This window comes from Amblyomma mixtum, chromosome 5, assembly GCF_055824585.1.
Source record: "Amblyomma mixtum isolate Tamu chromosome 5, ASM5582458v1, whole genome shotgun sequence".
In the NCBI taxonomy this organism is placed as follows: Eukaryota; Metazoa; Arthropoda; class Arachnida; order Ixodida; family Ixodidae; genus Amblyomma; species Amblyomma mixtum.
The window spans coordinates 203,473,574-203,492,777 of record NC_143016.1 but is presented as its reverse complement, the minus strand read 5'-3'; the positions used below and the strand labels follow the sequence as shown (position 1 = coordinate 203,492,777).

Sequence of the window (19,204 nt, the reverse complement as noted above, 5' to 3'; positions counted from 1 at the left end):
ATGCCGATCTCACAGATAACAGCGCTCCCGCGCCCGTTTTTACAGTCGAAGATCTTTCGCTCAGACGCACTGACGAAGTCATGGATGCTCCGCAAGAAGCATCGCCGTTGCCGCAGTTACGCCGAGCAGCAGACGAACCTCCCGTAACCGGAGCTCTCCGCTTGCGCTTGGGGCGTCTTCCTTTATACTGATGCTTTGTCAGGAAATTGCGGGAGCGAAAATCTCGTTTCTCAGTCACATCCATAGCGGAGATAGGAGAAAAACCCGGGCAGAAGCGTTGGTTCACGTCTCGGTGGCGGCAGAACGAAGAAAGAGCGTCTGCGCCCGACCGTGCGGTGGAATGCTCGTAGCCAATGGAACGGCTCCGATCGTACCACGTGATTTGAAGGGCCAGTCGCGACGCTCGACTCGGGCGGGAAACGATCTTTTTTTTTCGTACTTTTATCAAGAATGCGCCGCTGCCGAAGTGCGGAGGGCGTAATCAGAGGAAGGTGATCCTCGTTGCGATTGGCCAACCGAGAAAAGACGTCACAGCTCTACTCTAGGTCACTCTGTGGGGACTTTTGGGGAACACTGCGCTTCAACCGACAGGGAAAATCTCAACTCTTCGTGAAAATCCTTGCTCAATATCCCGAGGTATCCCAAGGTGCATTTCTTGCTCGCTTGCGTATTTTTTTGCCTTGAGCATGGAGACGGACACGTGCGATGGCGTTGCTTCAGCGGTTTGCGACAAGGCGTTCTTCAATACTAGTAATTTAAAAACACCCATCAAGGATATTCTTGGGGAAGGACGCGGTTGTTGCTGCGACGCGTCTTTTCTTTTTCTCTTTCCTCTGATCTCTCCTCTATCTGCACGCGGCAGCGGTGGTGGCTCGGATCCAGCCAGTAGGCAGGCCCATGCAATTTCCTTTTCATCCTTCTCCCAGTCACAACAACAACATGTAGTAAGGCACGGCCGTTCTTGTGCGACTTACGTCCGAAGCATTTTGTCGCCCTTCGTGACCTGCGACGGCACCACAACTTCGAGGAAGAGGTGGAGAATCTAGTCTTCGACTCTAATAATAAAGGTAAGAAACGAAGTCTATACTGTTGCATGCACGCACGCAGTGATCAAAGCAATAAAGGGGTTGGTTTGGTTTGGTTTATGGAGTTTAACGTCCCAAAGCGACTAAGGCTATGAGAGACGCCCTAGTGGAGGGCTGCGGAAATTTCGACCACCTGGGGTTCTTTAACGTGCACTGAAAGCAATAAAGGGCCAAAGCGGGATGCAGTCGCGCGCTTAGATTACCGATTGAAAAGTTGCAGTTTATTGACTTTTCGAGTGCGCGCATTTTAAGTTTGTAAACACAAAGCGCGTTCTTTTTTTTTTATTGACGGGCTTACACTCACCTGGGGAAACTTGCACGTGGTTTTGTGCACGCAAAATTAGCGATGACATGCACGTTTTTAAAGGAACCATGAAGATTTCAATGGGCTTAGTCTAGTGCGACAGATCTGCAGAGGTAACCTTTGCGGGCATTCGAGTGAAATGTGAAACGTAAGGTACTATAACCTTTGAAAGCCATGACTTGTCATAGTCATTTTGCACTTATTTGTAATGTAAGGTATGGTTTGTACAAAGTTTAGGTAGTCATAGTTTTGACTCCTAATCATTCTGAAGTGTAGCATGACTCAGCACTTTACTAGTAACATAAGGTGTGCAGAGTTTGTACAAAGTTGCGTAGTCATGCCTTGCACTCATGACTCATCATTCTGCAACATAGCATGACTGTGCACTTTAGTGCTTTGGCATTCTCGCTGGTAAGCAGTCTTATGTGTGTCTGCAGAATTTTTTTTTTGGTGTCCTAGCTCCTCCATAAGCAAAGTGACAAACAGTGCACTCTCTTTCATATTTATAGTGGAAAAAAACTGCAGCAAAAAAACTGGTCCTTGGAGCATACTCGCTGCTACAGGCCTTGCTTATGCTTTGTTGCAGGCACCTGCAATGTCTCGACAGGACACACAACATTGTCGCGGCATGCACCAGCTTAGCAGCGCTGAAGCCATGGCAATCGCAACACGCAGAAGTGTGTAGGAAGAATGCCCAGCATTGTTCTGCCTTTAGAAGTCAACAGCGCTGACCTGAATTTGTGGTCAAAGGACAGGGCCATGTAAAAGGTTGCTGTGCAGGAATGAGTTTTTGCAGGGTGTAGTAAAATTGAAATACTTCCATGTAACAGTCCGTGTAATAACTTAACCTGAACTTGATAATTTTCTCCAAAAATTGTTCCCCATGCGCTATAGCAGGAAAAAACAGTAAGCGAATGACTGATAAATTTTTAACAATAAAAAAGCTGGGAAATGCAGTTCTGCACTGCAGGCAAAAGGCTAAAAATGTGAAGCTAAATCTGTGATTGTCATGCGCACTTGGCAGAGCGCCAGTAGTAGTGCGAGAGTACTGCATATGTGCCCACTCCATAGCACATGCATTTTTCATTAGTGTATGTAAAAAGTACAAACTTTAATTTGGCCTTGCTTTTCAAAAAATGAAAGTAGTGTGATACACAAAAAATTGACAGAGAAGTTTTGCCGAAATTTTATAAACGTGCAAAAGCAGAATTTCATGAACATTGCCTTGTCTTGTTACTTTACTGTTGGCTTTCTAAGGATGCCTTATGCCGTTATTCATCTGCTATCATTGTGTACACGTTTTTATCAAAATGGAGCCCATCTTTGTTCACGCCTCAATTTTTAAAAATTTCATATTAGTCATGAGTTGTTGTTGTGTTGGATTTATTGGTGCATAAGCTTTAGTCATGAGTGGTCATGGACTTAACATCATATGTTGGCATCGTGTCATAACTATGTTACAATTCTGCTGTGAGGCTGTGGTTGCTGTGTCGCTGTTGCTATGCTCTTGGCACAAACCCACATACATCGCAGGATCTTGCTCGGGGTTTACCGTTCGGAATTGTGCTTTCACACTAATAATTAACTAATACTATGTGGAGTGCTTAGTTATGTTTACAGTCTTTCCGTTTCAAAATTTTGCGCCTGGAAAGATGGAGAAGAAAGCAAAACTTGCTGCCATTTTGTAGCTTCTACAGGAAAGAAGGAATGTGCACCAAGGGTTTTTAAACGTTACCTGCACTGCCACCGTTCCGGCTCGTATGAAGAGCTTCCTATAGAACAGCGCCAAAGGCAGGAAAAGGGGCAAGGAAGCTGCGAAATCGGCAAACACTGCTTTGCTACTCTAGAGGTCATGGAGAAAGAGGGCAAGGTATATGTAGTGTTTCAAAAGAAACACTACGGATACTTCAATGAGGCCTGCCACCAAAGGCTGTCCCAGAATGATGCCGGAGTGCTTGCAGGTTAGCCACTCCTCTTGTACAAAGCATTTGTGCATGCTGTGTTGACTGTACCGGAATGTTAAAACGTTTAGAAGCTACACTCCACCAACCTTTCATAAATGGGAGACGAAAGTGCAATAGAAATGTATTTTAGGGGGAAGATATTGTTCATTAACTCGAGTGATCATTTCAATGATTTTTATTCTTCTGCGATGCATCTATGGCACAAAAGAGGTGGGACAACACGAAAATGCCTATTGTAAAGTGGGAGAAGGCATGTCCCACAAAACGAGGGGGCGGAAGAAGTTATAGTAGGGCACAGCTTAAGAACCCAGCGGCCAATGCCCCTCAAAAGAAGCCTGCCATCCAATGGCGTCGACCGATTCTCATGATGTCATGGTTAATCCTAGGGGGTAGCATTGCAGGAGGGTGGCAGATGAAAGGGGTTTAGTTATGGCTTTAATTGGATTAACTGATGAAAATCAGCTGACACCATTGACTGGGGGGTCTTCTTTAAGGGCCATCTGCCACTTCATTCTCGAGTTGTATCTGACTGCAGTGCAATTCACTTCAGCCTACTTGGTCGCATCGAAGGGTGGAAAACAATTGATCCACGGCACATTGCATGCACAGCACAGTCTGTACGAACTTCATGCCGTTTAATTTAGAGATGCTTTGTGGAAGGGGTCCAGTCTTTCGAACTGAACATAATTAGGAATGTCATCTAGCACTGGACTACTCCAATGTCTGTTCTTTTGTTTTTCTGCTGGTTTCATTGACTATCCTAGGTCTGTCGCTCAATCGGCTGACGTTGAACTTCATCCGTAAGAAGTCGGCTTGAGCTCCATGAAACGTGTCTTGAATGACTGACAGTTGCACTCGATGCTAGCCTCTTTTTTTGGCTGCCTGTCAAAAGCGTAGGCATTTTGTTGCTGATCAATGCAACGCCACCAGTCTAATGGTTGTATAAGGGCCATGTTTTCTCTCATAAGACAGATCGTCTGCAGTGAACTTTCATTAATTAGAATTATTTGGCTGTTTTGGCACTTCATCAGTAATGCTCACAGGAACGGCTGTGGTTTGAGTGTTCAGCTACTAAGCTGGAGTACCCGGGTTAGAACCCGGCTGCGGCAGCTGAGTTTCGATGGAGGCAAGAGGTGCCCACGTGCTGCGCAGTGTCAGTGCCCAAAGATCCCCAGGTGGTCGAAATTATTACGGAGCCCTCCACTACAGCACCTCTTTCTCTCTTGCTTCTTTCACTCCTTCTTTCCTTCATGGCATGGTTGAGGCAGTTACTGCACCATTTCCTTTCCTGAAAAACCACTAATATAAAACACAAGCCTGCACAAGAGTTGAAATTGCAAAAAAAAAACGAACAAGCAGCATTTATATTTCAGTTTATGTAAGACTGGCATGCCCTCCAATTGTCTCTGACTTAGCAGCAGTCATTTAGGTGTTGAAACTGAAACAGCATGAGAAAAATATTCACTTAGAAATTATTCACCTGGCGTAAGTGAATTCTACATTGTGACTCGTGTACACTATTGTCTTGTGCAAAAGTCCAAAGAAACAAAGATCGCGTTCAAAAATTTGGTGTCTCTACTCCTTAGAGGTTGCTGCCAGGCGAATTGGTGCATTTTTTGAATATGCAGAATGAAATGGGACAGGATGAGAAGCACACGTCCTTATTCTTTTCTTGTCCACATTTTCAGTGCTGTTATATTCTGCATTTATAACACGCTGTATATAACTTCCCTGTTTTGCATTGCTGTATGCAAGTTTAAACACTCAAGCTCATAAAAATAAAGTCCATCTGGCTTTGAAACAACCATTTTGTCGTGTGCTTTGCAGGGCCACAAAAGTGAAATGAAAGTAAGATGAACTGTGTGTCACCTGTGAAAAGGAACAAAGTGCAAGACGAAGGAATCCGACCAGAAGTATTTGTCACTTTATTACATGGCTGTAGGCAGATGAACCACCAGAGATGTTAACAGTTTTTTTCTGTACCATTTTCAGGCCGGTTAGCAGGAGTGCCAGAAAAAACCATTGTGCACAACATCCGAGCAGGTACAAGTGGATCAAGCCCACGGATGCAACTTGTGACCACTAAGGACCTCTGTAACATTGCAGATAAGTTTAGGATTGGCAAAACAGAGCAGAGAGATGCAGACAATTTTAAGAGTGTTGAAATATGGGTCGAAGAAAGGAGGGCAGAAAATGAGTCGCCACTGTTGTATTACAGGAAGAAGGGTGACCCCAACAGTCATGGTGGTGACTTTGAGCGAGCATTAATGACGTTCCCACAACGAGAGCTCCTTTATGAATTGGGGGCAGCGAAACTGTGCATTGACTCCACCCATGGCATAAATAAGTACTAATTCCAACTGACAACCCTGCTTACAATTTCTCAAGATGCCTTTGGTATCCCGTGTGCCTACTTGATTTCAAAAAGGGTGAACACGGGCACTGTGGTGAGGTTTTTCGAGGCCATCAAAGAAAAAACACAATACCATGTCAGGCATTTATGTCTGATGATGCCCCTGTTTATGGCAGTGCACGGGAGCAGGTGATGGGTCCCTTGAGGAGTCGACTGCTTTGCAGCTGGCAGGTGCTACACAACTGGAGCACGCACCTGAATACAGTCACAAACAAGGACTGCAGGAGTACAACAAGGGACATGCTGCACACTCTGATGAAGTGGACAGATGAAACTGACTCTCAACAGTTGCTCCCTGCACTTCTTGGTATCCACTCCAAAGAGCATCAGCTTAATTGCCTTTGGCTTCACAGAAATTTTGAGAAAACATACGCAAAGAGGGCATGTCAGTGGGCTTACTGCTATAGGCAGTACATTGGATTAACAAAAAATAATCACTTGGAGTCAATGCACAAGGCACTGAAGTACTCTCGCTTTGGTGGCTAGGTAAATGGGTGATTGGATACATTAATCAAAGTACTCTTCAATTTCACATCCGAAAAACTTTACAACAGGTGTCAAAGGAGGAGCAGACCACCGCAAATCTGCCCTATTTAGGAAGCATAAAGTGAGGATTGAGCTTTCTAAGTCCAGTACTGAGAGAGTGGGAGATGGCCAGTGGCATGTAAAGTCACAAAGTTTGGTGAACTTCAAGCACACAGTGGAAAGAACTAGCAAATCGTGCAGTGGTTGCGAGCTTCATAGTGAGCAGTGCGAGGCTTGCCACAACATGTACACATGTACGTGTTGACCATGCAACGCATGTGCACATGTGCAAGCACATGCATGCTGTTGCTATAATGGAGCTACACTCGTGCCAGATGCAGAGCAGCCAGAAAGTAGCATCTGACTGTGCTGGCGTTTGTAGGCCCTGCCAGCTGAAGATGGCAGATTTCAGGTGAGGGATTAGGATTATGTTATGAGCTAGTTGGCGGGCTATTCTGACAGAGTGCTTTAGCATAGCAAGCTCAAGACACAGCAGGGAAGAGGAGTGCCATTTGCTAATTTTCTTGAAGCCCACATGGTCATGAGAAAGGTGCGCCATCATATCCCATATCAAGCAGCACCATTGAGGGTGCACTACAGGCCTCTGGTATTTCTTTTCTAGTCATTCCTTTTTTCCCAAAACTTTCCTCCTAGGAATGGAGAACTCATCCCGCCACGGCGCCTCAGTGGCTCTGGCGTTCTTAGACTGCTTACCCGAAGGCTGTGGGTTTGATCCGGCCATGGCGGCCACATTTCAGTGGAGGCAAAATACAAAGATGGCCATGTGCTGTGCAAAGTCAGTGTGCATTAAAGGGCCCCAGGTGGTGTAAATTAATCCAGAGACCTCCATTATGGTGTCCCTCATAGCCCATGTGTCGCTCCCGAATGTTAAACCCGACAATTAAGAAATTGAGATATTTCAGGCCCCTCATTCCCTACTCAGAATCTGCTTGTGTGAGTACGCCCTCTCTGACACTGCTCAACAGAGAACTTCTGACAATTGGCAAACATTTTTCATCTTTGGGAAATTAGTGCACTCATTTTCTTGTTCATACCTGCCTTGCATTCACTATAATTTTATTTCTTCGTCATCCCTGCTTGATTTCATTTTGCCTGCATGTGCATTGGGAAATTAGTGCACTCATTTTCTTGTTCATACCTGCCTTGCATTCACTATAATTTTATTTCTTCGTCATCCCTGCTTGATTTCATTTTGCCTGCATGTGATGCACTCAGAGAGGCATGCGCTCTTCAATAAAATTAGTATGAAGTGTCGCTCCATGCTGCATTCCTCTTTGTTGCGTCGTGCTGTCACAGTGCACCGCCCTTTTAGGACATCTTGAGAAAAACAGCGCTTGCAGACAAAGGACCAGAACAAGGACACACAAAAAAAAAAACAGCGCAGTTGTGTGTCCTTCTCGTTTCCTTTGTCTGCAAGCGCTGTTTTTCTCAAGATGTACCCCAACCAACTCGCCCAGCAACACACCTTGCCTTTTAGGACAGTTGACAATATGTGGTTCTACAGTTCTGCAATGCATATGAGAAAAAGTATTCTTGACAAAAGGCTAAGCCGTAGCTGTCATCTTGCACACTGAAAGCTGCAGCGCAAAACTACTATTCATCTTATTTTGCAAACAGAATACTGCTGCAACAGAAAAACAGTATTACTCATTTTTCAGAACATTGCTGGTGCAATTTGTGACATGAAGTTATATTGCCATGGTAGAAACAGCCGTGAATAGCCTTCCCTCACATGATAAAGCACTTCATAAATGAACTTGCTTGGCTCTTACACAGTGTCTCTCCACCAGCCTTCCAAGCAATGAGCCTTCTGTTGTGTGATGGGAACACTGTGCCAACTTTGTTGCCTAGAAATTCCAAAATGCCCCTATTTGTCGAGAAGGCAGCTTAGTTTATGAAACATATAGTGCCCAGTTAATGTCATTTCCTTTTTACTCATTAATGAAAAATGCTTCAAAGCCCAACTGCAACGAAATTATAATTTGGCTAGAATGCCTGTTAATGTGCTGGGTGTGTCATAAAACTAATCGTAACAAAGTTTCATGCTTCTGAGAAAACTGACACTGTTGCTACAAGTGTTTAAAAAGCTGTGTAGTAGACAACGTGGCATGTCCATATAGACAGATACGGATACCTGAGTGCCATACGGCCTCATGTCTGGCCCATTGGGAATGAACAGATTAAGGACAGTGTAGAGTGAAAGGCTAGGGGCTAAAATGTGGCTTGGCAGTCATGGGTATGGTGCTGTGGCAAAGTTGTTAGGAATTTGTTTCAATCCTGCAGATGCTGATTTCTGTTTCCATTCCAGGTTTTTGTACACCATATTTACTTAAATAATGGATGCATTTGTATAATAAATGCTTTCCCTACATCAATCATCAAAATCTGGGGAAAGTTCAACTGACCACACCATGTAATAAATGCACCAAACTTACCATTCTAATTTTTTCCCACAAGAAACTGCATCCATGATGCAAGTAACTGCGGTATTACAGGTTACAGAATGAAGCACTGTCAGCCGTATTATGTGGCCGCAAGACTGCCTGGCGCCATGTGAAGAGGAATGCTCCCAAGGCTCATCACATCACATTTACTCCAGTATCCAGATATGGCACCCGTTTCATCCTGCACGTCACATTCACCTCGGGCTGGTGATAGCCTGCCAGCTAGATTAAGAATGTCACAAATAAAATGTCTACCTAACTGAAAACTGCGGTTGTATATATCGGAGATTTTTATTGACTTGTGGCAGTCTACCTGGACAGGTTATGGTAATGCAAGGCAGCCCATTATGCACAGCATATGAGTGCATAGGCGCCACAACTTCGCATCTTTTCCAAGGGTTCATGTTTTGCACTATTGGGTGTGACCCGACCCATCTTTCCACAATCCTCGCGTAATTAATAATAAAGTGCTCCTAATCCTTCTTTGACAGCCAAAATGTATTTTCCTAGGCATATTGGCAATCTGCAATTTGTATTTCTCCACAGATTTGGTACTTCTGAGAAGTTGGACGGTCATTTTATAAATGATATATTTTTAATAAGCTAGCAGATACTATTCCTGATTTAAACATTTGCAGGCATATATACGCTGCCATTGTTTGCCTTGATAAATACCGTGTCCATTGTGTAATCATAGTACAAACACGTTAATTGATTCTAAAGGATGTTAATGCTGCTTAATTACGCCGTACAAGCCCAGCTGTGGCTTTGGAAAGCTGCCCTTCCTTGGACTCTGACATTAAATACAACTTGTACTTGGGAAACACTAATCTTACTGTGAGTGTAACGACAAAATTAAACAAATTCCATTAGACGCTGGTATGATCCCGGCTGTGGCAGTTGTATTCCGATGGTGACACACTACAGGCCCAGATGCTGTGTGATGTCGGAGCACGTTAAGGGCCACTGTTGGTCGAAATTACTGGATCCCTCCACTGTGGCGCCCCTCATAGCCTGAGTCGCTTTGGGACGTTAAACCCCATAAGCCAAAGTTAGCATTATGTTCCTGCCGGAACGAATAGGCACCATCAATCACTACGTGACACCCCCACTCCACTCACCCGATGAAATCCCATCCATCAGTGACACATCCACTCTCTCCACCCTTCGACTCAGATTTGCAACCGCTTGCCAACCGCCTCCTCCCGCCCTCTCTTCTTCCCTGTTCCCTGCAATTTCGTGAAGGTGGATTTCACTCCCTCCACTCTGTCACCTGAGGCTTCAGACCGACGGATTATTCCAACATGGGGGGTTCTGATGCTGATGCACTAAAATGATATTTTTGAAAGGCAGCTACAGTTTGTTACATGTTAAGGAGAAGGGTACTCGCTGCACCATGCAAAATGCGAGATCATTCCCTGGTGTGCACACACTGCATCACAAGAGAAGTACATTTGGCACCTAAATTTAAATGTGCAGTATAGCGAGCAGTTAGCACCAGGTGCTGTACACAGACACGAGCACAAAATGAGCACGCTTATTACCAGGCCCTCTCTGTGCACCCTCCCTATACATAGTGCGAAGACTGCTTTTGAAGCTAAGGTTGGTCACATTACAAAGAAATAAAGACAGCATGAACATGAGAACCGGACACGCAGCACTGACAGAAATCTCGATAGTCGGTGCTGTGTGTCTGGTTCCCGTGTCGTCCCTTTCTGTTCGGCGGCCAACCTTAACTAGAACAAACAACTTGCCCGAACCCTTGCTTTTGAAGCATTTCACATTGCATGCAGTAAGTAGCACACAGTACAATGCACAGACTGAGCCATGTGTGTTATTGTATCAGCAGTAAACCACGTGCAAAAAAAAAAAAAAAAAAGACAGCCAATAACTACAGTCGGTAAAGCGAAATTCGAGCGCAGCTCTTCACATATTTTAGTTTTGCAGTATGCTGAAGTAAAGAATTCCAGAGAGCCACCTGCCCCGGCGAGAGGCAGTGATAGGTGACATTTCGCCCTGAGCACCTGGCTATCACATACTTTGTACACAAGTTCTGTCCCGCCTCATACGAACACCAAAACACTTTCTTGAATATCTTTTTCAATGAAGGCAAATACACTGGCTTACACAAACATTGAAATTACTTGCTATTACATCTTAATAAAGTGTTCAGTGTCACACTATTACGATGCTATATATCAATTTATGCATGCCAGCACATCATCTCTGGCTGACAAAGATCTGACAAATCTTGCTTTTTGACAGTATGTGGGCACAGAGTCATTGATTGCACAGACCAAATATGACTATACCAGCAGAACGAGAACTCGGAGGATTACCTTAGAACTCATGTGCCTTTGAAAACATGCAGTGAACATGGAAACAATTTTATTTTTAAGGTGCGCCGCCCAGCGTATGCACATGCGTTCAGTGCACTCTTTCTGCGCCATGAAGGACGACTCGGTCTCAAGAGCAGAAGTACACACTGCCAGTGCATTCCAGAACATTTAATTCAGATAGGTACTACACGAGACGTAAGCAACGTATGTATAGCGTTCGCACCGTGCAGCTTTATTGCTTCGCTCTGTCCCGAGCATTTTTCAGTCCACTGAGGTGGTTGCGAGCCACAGGTGGGTTAGTCTTGCGATTATTCTGCCGGCAATTGCTTCTTTCTGTAATCTAGCAGATCTACGCCACCTTGCACCCACAACAGTCGTCAACTGGTACTGTCGCCATTCAGGTGTTCAAGACACTGGTCTTGAAGGATCGAAGGCTGGCTGGAAACGACATGCTGCAATGTTCTCCAACCCTTGCATCACGAGAAAGTCAATGCGATGACATATCACAGCACACGCACTGCATCGTGATGATTATAACAAGAGTTATATGCACAGATATTTTCCAGAATGAGCTGGAAACACCCAGATCAGGGACGCCAGTACTGGACGGCGCGGGCTTGCGTCCTGCTCACTCACCTTTAGGGACGCATGGGAGGTAAACACGCATTCCATAGGCGGTCTACTGGTCACAAACAAAAAAAGGGGCAAATTTAAAGAACTACACACGCCACAAAGACGAGACACCGACGAATACTTCACTCGCAACAGCCGCCGACCGCGATTCGAACGTACGTAAACAACCGCCATGTTGTTTTTTTCTTCTTTGCTAACTGACTGTAGGGGGCGCTGTAAGAGCGCTAGCATCATCATCATCATCGCGCGCTCCCTAAAAAAAAATTAAATACAAATAGCCGAAACCAGCAATAAACTAGAAAAAAAAAGCATTAAACGTTAAAAATTGCAACATAAATAAGAAAGTCATTTATGCGGTTGACGAAAATCAACACACTCATTCAAAGGAAACGCCAATAAAATTGATTCATAAAAATAAAACAAAAATATAAATATGCATGTTTTCTTTTCCTTGGTTTTGACTAAAGCTAGGACGTGCGACTATTTTTTGGCAGTTTTCTAAATCGGGTCGCCCAGTGCGACCATAAGAAAATTAAGGCAAGAAAACTGAAAACGTAACGGGCACTTAAGGGTCAACATTGCATCGTCAACAATATGCACGCTTTCTCTCTTGCTGCTCATCCCAAGCTTGAATGCATGTCAATTTGCTGTTTCAAAGCAGAACGGTCTTCTATCATTGTAGCGGATTGAACCGAACCAAATGTACTGTCATGAACAAAGCGGTCACATAACTTTCACTTATGCAGCTCAAACTCACATTATTTATTATTTGAGTTTAGTTTTAATGACATGAAAGAACCACAAGTACCATTATAAAAGGTATTTTTCATCAGAGCACTTCGGATGGACTAGAAGCCTTACTCCCAACAGTGTACAATAAAGCCATTCACACAAATCATGTTGGCAGCAATGTTGAAACTGTGTGCGTCCACCTTACTTGAAACTGCAACGGATGCAAGACAGACAAAATTTTACCATTCAAAATCATAATGTGCCGAGATATTGCTGCAATCTTGAACATAACCACGCTTGCCATTACAATCAAAATGACTCAACAGCACATGCAAACATGAGAATTTTTTCTTCACAGACATTTTGACACTACATTTAGTTCACTATTTATGCAACTTCCGTTTATTTGCACGATGGACACGAATATTCACATGCACTCCAGTCTTAGCATGAGTGCCATGCATACGTAATTGTCGATATGCACCCCGTCACACATTGTGCATTTACACATAAAAATACTCATGAAAACTCAACAAGCGCTCAGCAATTACTGCAGCTTAAATGGTCAAGCACACAGAACACGTCAAAGTTATGGTATGGTATAGAATATGGGGTTTAACGTCCGAAGGCAACATGGGTTATGAGGAACGCCATAGTGCAGCGCTACGGATTAATTTTGACCACATGGGGCTCTTTATCGAGCACTGATGTCACTCAGTGCACAGGCGCCTAGCATTTCGCCTCCACTGATAGGCAGCTGCCGCAACTGGGATCGAACCAGTCCTTGGGAACAGCAGCGGGCACCCTAACCACTCAGCCATTGCAGCGGGGCAACGGCTGACCACATTATAAGCAACCCAAAGTCCAGGTCTCTGCTTTATGTCTTACATGTTGCCTAGGTATCGTCTACTTTTACTAAATCTGCAATCTAAAAATTAACAATAGACAACTTCCCCACTCCATCTAAATTACTATAATTGTCCCATGCCCTTCTTGGTTTGCTACACACTTAAGCCTATAATTTTCGGCTAGTTTTATCAAGGTGTCATACAAGTGTAACAGCTGCCACAGTATGAATTGTGGATTCTAAGAGAAAAAAGAACTCACAAATTTTGCACTACTTTGAACAAAAATATTCAGCCAATATATGCACAACAGGCATACACCAATAACATTTCTACCGCAAAACCGTGAACCCACCGTACCGAGGGCCAGTAATAGAAAATCACTGGCCGCCGCGGTGCCTCAGAGGTTATGGTGCTTGGCTGTTGACCCGAAAGACGTGGGTTCGATCCCGGCTGTGGCGGTCGCATTTCGATGGAGGCAAAATTCTATAGACCCCTACAAAAATTTTATTAGTCACCCCTTGTCATGCTAATATGCAGGTACCAATTATTTCTGTAACATACCTCTTATCATTTCTGTAATACCCGTTACTAGGTCTTCAAGAAAATAAACTGAAATGTAGCAAAGAGCTGATGGTTGTCTTTTCATAGAACATTCTTCACAGCAGCTCTGCTTCTGAAAGGAGCACCTCATTCTTTGTGGACTCAACTAGTTTTCTTCTATTTTAATCACCATGAGGTCAGAGTACTCCAGTAACACTCTGACTCCTGACATGCTACACTCTAGTGAGCCAGTTTCACAACTCTCATAAAAGAATGATGAACTCAAAGGTCTGCCACAAGCATGTCATGGGCTACATCTTTAATGGAGTAGAGAAACCAAATTTTTGGATGCGCATTTCTCTTTACACTGATGCACTAGGCAATGCTGTACACAAGCCACCATGTGGATTTTAACTTTGTCAGCTAAATAATTTACAATTTAATTTTTTTTTCTCGTGTCATCTGGTTTCGGTTTTTAACAGCCGAATGACTGCTCTGAAGTCAGATACATGTTCAGGTCACATGAGGCATGAAAAAAGAGATATAATCGCTGCCTGTTCACTTTATGTGACTCCAACTCTTAGACAGGTTTGTGTACGAGTTGATGCAAATAACAATGAACAAAGCTGCAACAATACTGCTGTCTTTGTATGCCTCACATGACCTGAACACATCCCTGACATCACAGTCGTCGTTCGGTTGTTTAAGCTAAAGCAGTGCGAGAGAAAAAATGCAATTATAAATATATTGCCTCTTGTTGTCGCAATCCATGCAGCTGTCTAGTCTTTCTAAAGTACTGCGCATCATTCTAACCGAAAGAAACAACTAAAATTTTGTTGTCTCTACTCCTTTAATACCTACTGGGCCTTGACAATATAAAAAGCACCTATACATATCAGCGAACTGAGCTGCCAACCTTCAAAAATGTATCCACAAGCTCTTTTCACATTGTGCTTTTAAATATGTTGCCTCATACTCGTGATATACACATGTTCTGACTGTGCACATTACAAAAACAGTAATTCAGGAACCAGCAGACCCACCCATTCAGCAGCATGGCAAGCGAAGAATGAAAATTAGAATGCAGCTAGAAAGAAAAGGCACACAGCTTTTTCAGACCTTCTAATTTGAATACCTCAAACTTATGTGGCCAACTGTAAATGTTTCCTTAATGAAATCTCACACTCCTTTAGACGTTTGCCATAAAGCAGAGAAAAATTTGTCAACATGCTTCCCTCTAAAAGGGACAACCAAATATAAGCAGACAAGCCATGTTTACATTTCATGCATTTTTAAGCTCTTCACTGTATGCAGAGAAGCATGTCACATGCATGGCGTGTTGATGTTTGGTTTATGCTGCTTCTTCACTTTATATCGAAAGGTCATGGCTACTCTTTTTTTTTGTGTGTGTCCATTGCCCCACAGAGCTACCATCTATGGAGCAAGCTTATTTGCATTCAAAGGTCGCTTGCCTAGTCACTGCTGACTCCACACAAAACAGATTTTCCCCTCAAAACTGGCAACGTGCAGTAAAAGCAGGCGTGCAATTAATGTGACACCTCATACACTTCATAATGATGCAGTGGCCTACAAGGCCAAGCCAGCATGCTATTCATGTATGCGCACAAATTATACTCACTTATACAATGCTAATGTCAAAAAGAAACCCTTCTAGCTACAAATGCTAGCACAAAGTTAACGCAGCGCATTATGGCATGCATGGCACCCAACGTCCCTGTACAACATACTTTTACTAATAAGGCTAAAACAGTGCACCTGCACAAGGATAAAGGAAGATGAGACAAAACGCAGCATCTTCCTTATGCAGGTGTGCTTTTTTTGCCTTATTATGTCATACCAACTTGCCCATCAGTCTGTGTTTTCACTAACTGGTGCAGCAGAAAAAACAGCTAGCTGTGAAATTTGGAATGCATTCATGGCGTCTAGAAATTGAAGCTCAGAAAATGTAACACACAGAAAGTGCAAGAAACTGATCATCCCGAGTGTTTACGTTTCTCTCTGTGTTGTGTTTTACTTACCCCGCAATAACCCAACATCGTTCCCAAACAAACCCAAGGGCCACACTGGCTACGCGGATGCTGAAAGCCTAAGTCAAGCCTCCCACTTCATCACAAACCATTACAGAAATGACAGAGCAAGCAAAACAAGTTTCGGCCTTGTCTGGCTTTATTCCAATGCTGAACGTTACAAGAAATGCACCAAGAACCACACGTTCTACTTAATGAGTATAAAAACACTTCACCAAATAGATAAAAGAAAAGCAGCTTTCTACATATTCAAAGGTTCGGTGGTGTGACCATACTACGACATTCGCTAAACGCCTATCAGCGAAGAAAGAGGCGTACGGATCATAGTTCATGTGGCACGATGCGTCGCGTTAAGTCTCTCCGTGGGCAACGTTACGGCGTCGTACAAAGCAGCTGTGGCCTACCGTGTGCTTTGCGCAACATGGGTGTAAACGCGAAGTAATCCATTACAGCTTGGCTAGTTGGTGGGTAGACACTGCAGGCATATTAAACATTAAGACGGAAGATGTGTTGTCCTTTCAAAGGCTAGCGTGTAGTACGTCCAGTCCGCCTTCCTTCCGCATTTTAGTTTTTTTTTAACATAGCTTGTCGCCGGTGGGCATACATGCAGGACTCCAGGAACATAGTTTATATGTACCGCAACTGCCAAATGGCTCGCAGTATCCACCATTTTTATGCATACGAGCTCATCCTATCAGTACGTACAGGTCAGAATCAGTTACGCGCAACACAAGGAAACATAATTTTCGACACTCATCCAATGCTTCAAACCATTGCCTCCTTCTAGAGGAGGGAATGTTCAAACACGAGATACAATACCGAAAGGTGCCGAAGAGAATTGAAGTGACCTCAAATTCAGTCAAGCACCGCCTTGCAAAACGTCTCTAGGGGCTTCCGATATCATACCACGGCTGGAACAGGTCGCACTGCAAACTTGCATAATAAAGACAACACTGGGGCACTGGGGTACAAGTCCGGACGTTAGCGCGGTCAATATTACTCGCCATTGCACCAACCTTTGATGACTTTCACGGCAGCACTTACTCCACGCGTCAATGCACCGCGCGGTAAATAGCCATCGCAGCCATGTCAACAAACCACCGTGGCGTTGGCGATGGTCACCGTGGCAACCGTGGAGACGCCAGCGACCTAGAAACTATGGCTAGGGACGTTTCAAAATTTTGCGACGCCATTTTTACCTAATTTTGCAACAAAAAGTACCCAGAAATGTACCTAAACAAACGCCATTTTGGAATGACGTCATTAAAAGTCACGTGACATGAGGATCGTCTTCCTCCATTTAGCCTTACGCGCCGAAGTGGCTTCTCGTAGACGATGGGTAGGCCTACTTCCCCGCGAATATTCAAGAGCGGGCGACGCCGTGGAGCGAAATGCCGCGTTCCCGAAATTCGGTCAAATTCGCACTTTCGCGAGCCACCGCGAGTGCTTTAATAGTATTTTTTACTAACTTCCCATTGATTATCGGCTTTGATTTTTTTACACATAAAAGAAGAGGCTTGGGGGAATACAAAACGCAAGAAAATACAAAATCGACTTTATCGAAAAAAATCGCGGTTTTTTCACCCGCATCTCCCCTTAAAATATAAAAACGGTTGCAAATTATTTTCATTCGTGGAAGTCACATGCACGTTAGAAGCGGGGCTTGTAGTTTTTTTTTTTTTTTTTCATTACCAATATCGGGCGCGCGTTAGAATCGGGGCTTGAAAATTTTTTTTTTTTTGGTGCCGTAAATTGGGTGCGCGTTGGAATCGGGGGCGCGTTGGAATTGGGTAAATATCTACTCCACCTTGGGGGGATTCCCCTAAATATCTGACCAACACTGTTCCCACTTTGATCAGTTCGCTCTCGCCCTACCATGAGCTTGCCGTCCCGGTTGGCTCAGTTGCCACTGCTCCGGTGAAGCGGTGGTCTTCTTTAACTGCCAAGTTTCTGAGAAAGCTGCACAGCTCTCCTTTGTAGCCGTATGGCTGCGCTCGGGTGGACGTCGGTGAGCAATTACTCCCTTATTACAAAATCTACTCCACCACAGAAAAACGAAGACGTTCTGGGCAGCCAGAGAAAATGGAGCACTGCGCTCTGGCAGCTGGCGGGCAGCCAGAGGGAAAGGCTTACTCACAGCTGGTGGGGAGAGCTGTTGCTTCAGAAATGCCTCGATGAAATCCTGTTCTGCCCAGCAGATAAGCCTAGCACCAGGCATCCAGAACACATTTGGTAGTGTCTGTTGCCAAGTGCCATGAGCACAGGTCAATTCAGGCCCCTGTCGAGACTGCAACTCCCAAAAGGAAGGTTGTGCTTGTTCCCTACATCCACAATTTATTGCACCAGTTAAAAAAGATGTAGTAGTCAGTTGAGTGGGGGTTGATGTTGCTTTCTCCGCACCTCAGAAGCATCAGTACCTTTGTCAACCGAGGTCGGCAAGGTAACGAAGGTCGTACAGTCAGCCATCAGACTCACTTCATGGACTGCACAGAAGGCATAGTATACTCGATTCCCTTGAAATGTGGCAATGTTTACATTGGGCGAGCTATCGGGTGTGCCGGCGAGAGGTTTGTATCAATATGTGGACAAAGCTGTCGGGGGGGGGGGGGGCATTTGATGATTCACGGTTGTGTCTGCCAGATCCTGAACCCTGTGGGCCTGAATTCACACACTGCATTGGGCTAGACAGAGAAAAGTTGGTACGTGAGATAATCGAGGCCGCTGAAATTAATCTTTTAAATATTTCAAGCCAGTGACGATTTCCTGAGCCAGTGATGAAGTGTGGCTCCGTCGGCAGGTGTCCAAGCGGGTGTCGGACCTGATCCTGCAGAACCAGTCGTGGTATGCGCTGGAGCTGCAGCGGGTGACCGAGCTGCAGGAGAACCTGGATGAGGCCTGCTCGGTCTGCATGCGCGGCCGCAGGTGAGGCTTCCATCAGATCAGTGCAGTGTGCCCCAGGTGGTGGTGGCCTGACCCTGGACCAATCTCTCTCCCAGCATGATCCCCACAGAGTGGTCGGGTGCAGGTCTGCTCACCAAGACAGTCCCTCCACCCTGCAGAAGGGGAAAATTCAGGTTTCGAATCCTACAGACTGGGATGGCTCTTCAACTCTAATCAGAGGAGATATTTTGCACAGTGGAAAGAACCAGGGACCCAGAGGCTGCTTTTGTGGGTTCCACAAACACCCACATGTTTTTCACAACTTGTGCCAAAATTATGCGCTTCGAAGAAAAACTCGATTTACTATGTTTCTGTTGTTTGCCGATATAGTAAAATTATTGCCCATCAGTGGCATAGCCAGAAATTTT

At 44.6% G+C, this 19,204-nt stretch overlaps 1 protein-coding gene and 2 long non-coding RNA genes across 5 annotated transcripts in view; 2 read left to right on the top strand and 1 right to left on the bottom strand.

Moving 5' to 3' along the window:
* The window catches only part of LOC149345442 (syndetin-like), a 206,810-nt gene that overhangs the window by 9,577 nt on the left and 178,029 nt on the right, over positions 1-19,204 (top strand). The window contains exons 1-2 of one of the 3 annotated variants that reach the window (XM_089546650.1): positions 17,240-18,595; positions 18,694-18,818. In XM_089546650.1, the coding sequence (XP_089402776.1) occupies positions 18,416-18,595; positions 18,694-18,818 (305 nt within the window). In that variant the 5' untranslated portion in view covers positions 17,240-18,415. Of the gene's footprint in view, positions 1-17,239; positions 18,596-18,693; positions 18,819-19,204 lie in introns of those variants that run through there. The other 2 variants (XM_089546649.1, XM_089546651.1) reach the window with 2 other exon arrangements.
* LOC149345444 (uncharacterized) lies at positions 654-9,286 on the top strand. The gene is made up of 3 exons (XR_016283300.1): positions 654-1,067; positions 5,181-8,725; positions 8,808-9,286. It is a non-coding gene; the product is annotated as an uncharacterized LOC149345444 (long non-coding RNA).
* On the bottom strand, positions 5,256-17,204 carry LOC149345443 (uncharacterized). Its single transcript, XR_016283301.1, has 2 exons — positions 11,732-17,204; positions 5,256-9,985 (listed from the first exon to the last, which is right to left on the bottom strand). It is a non-coding gene; the product is annotated as an uncharacterized LOC149345443 (long non-coding RNA).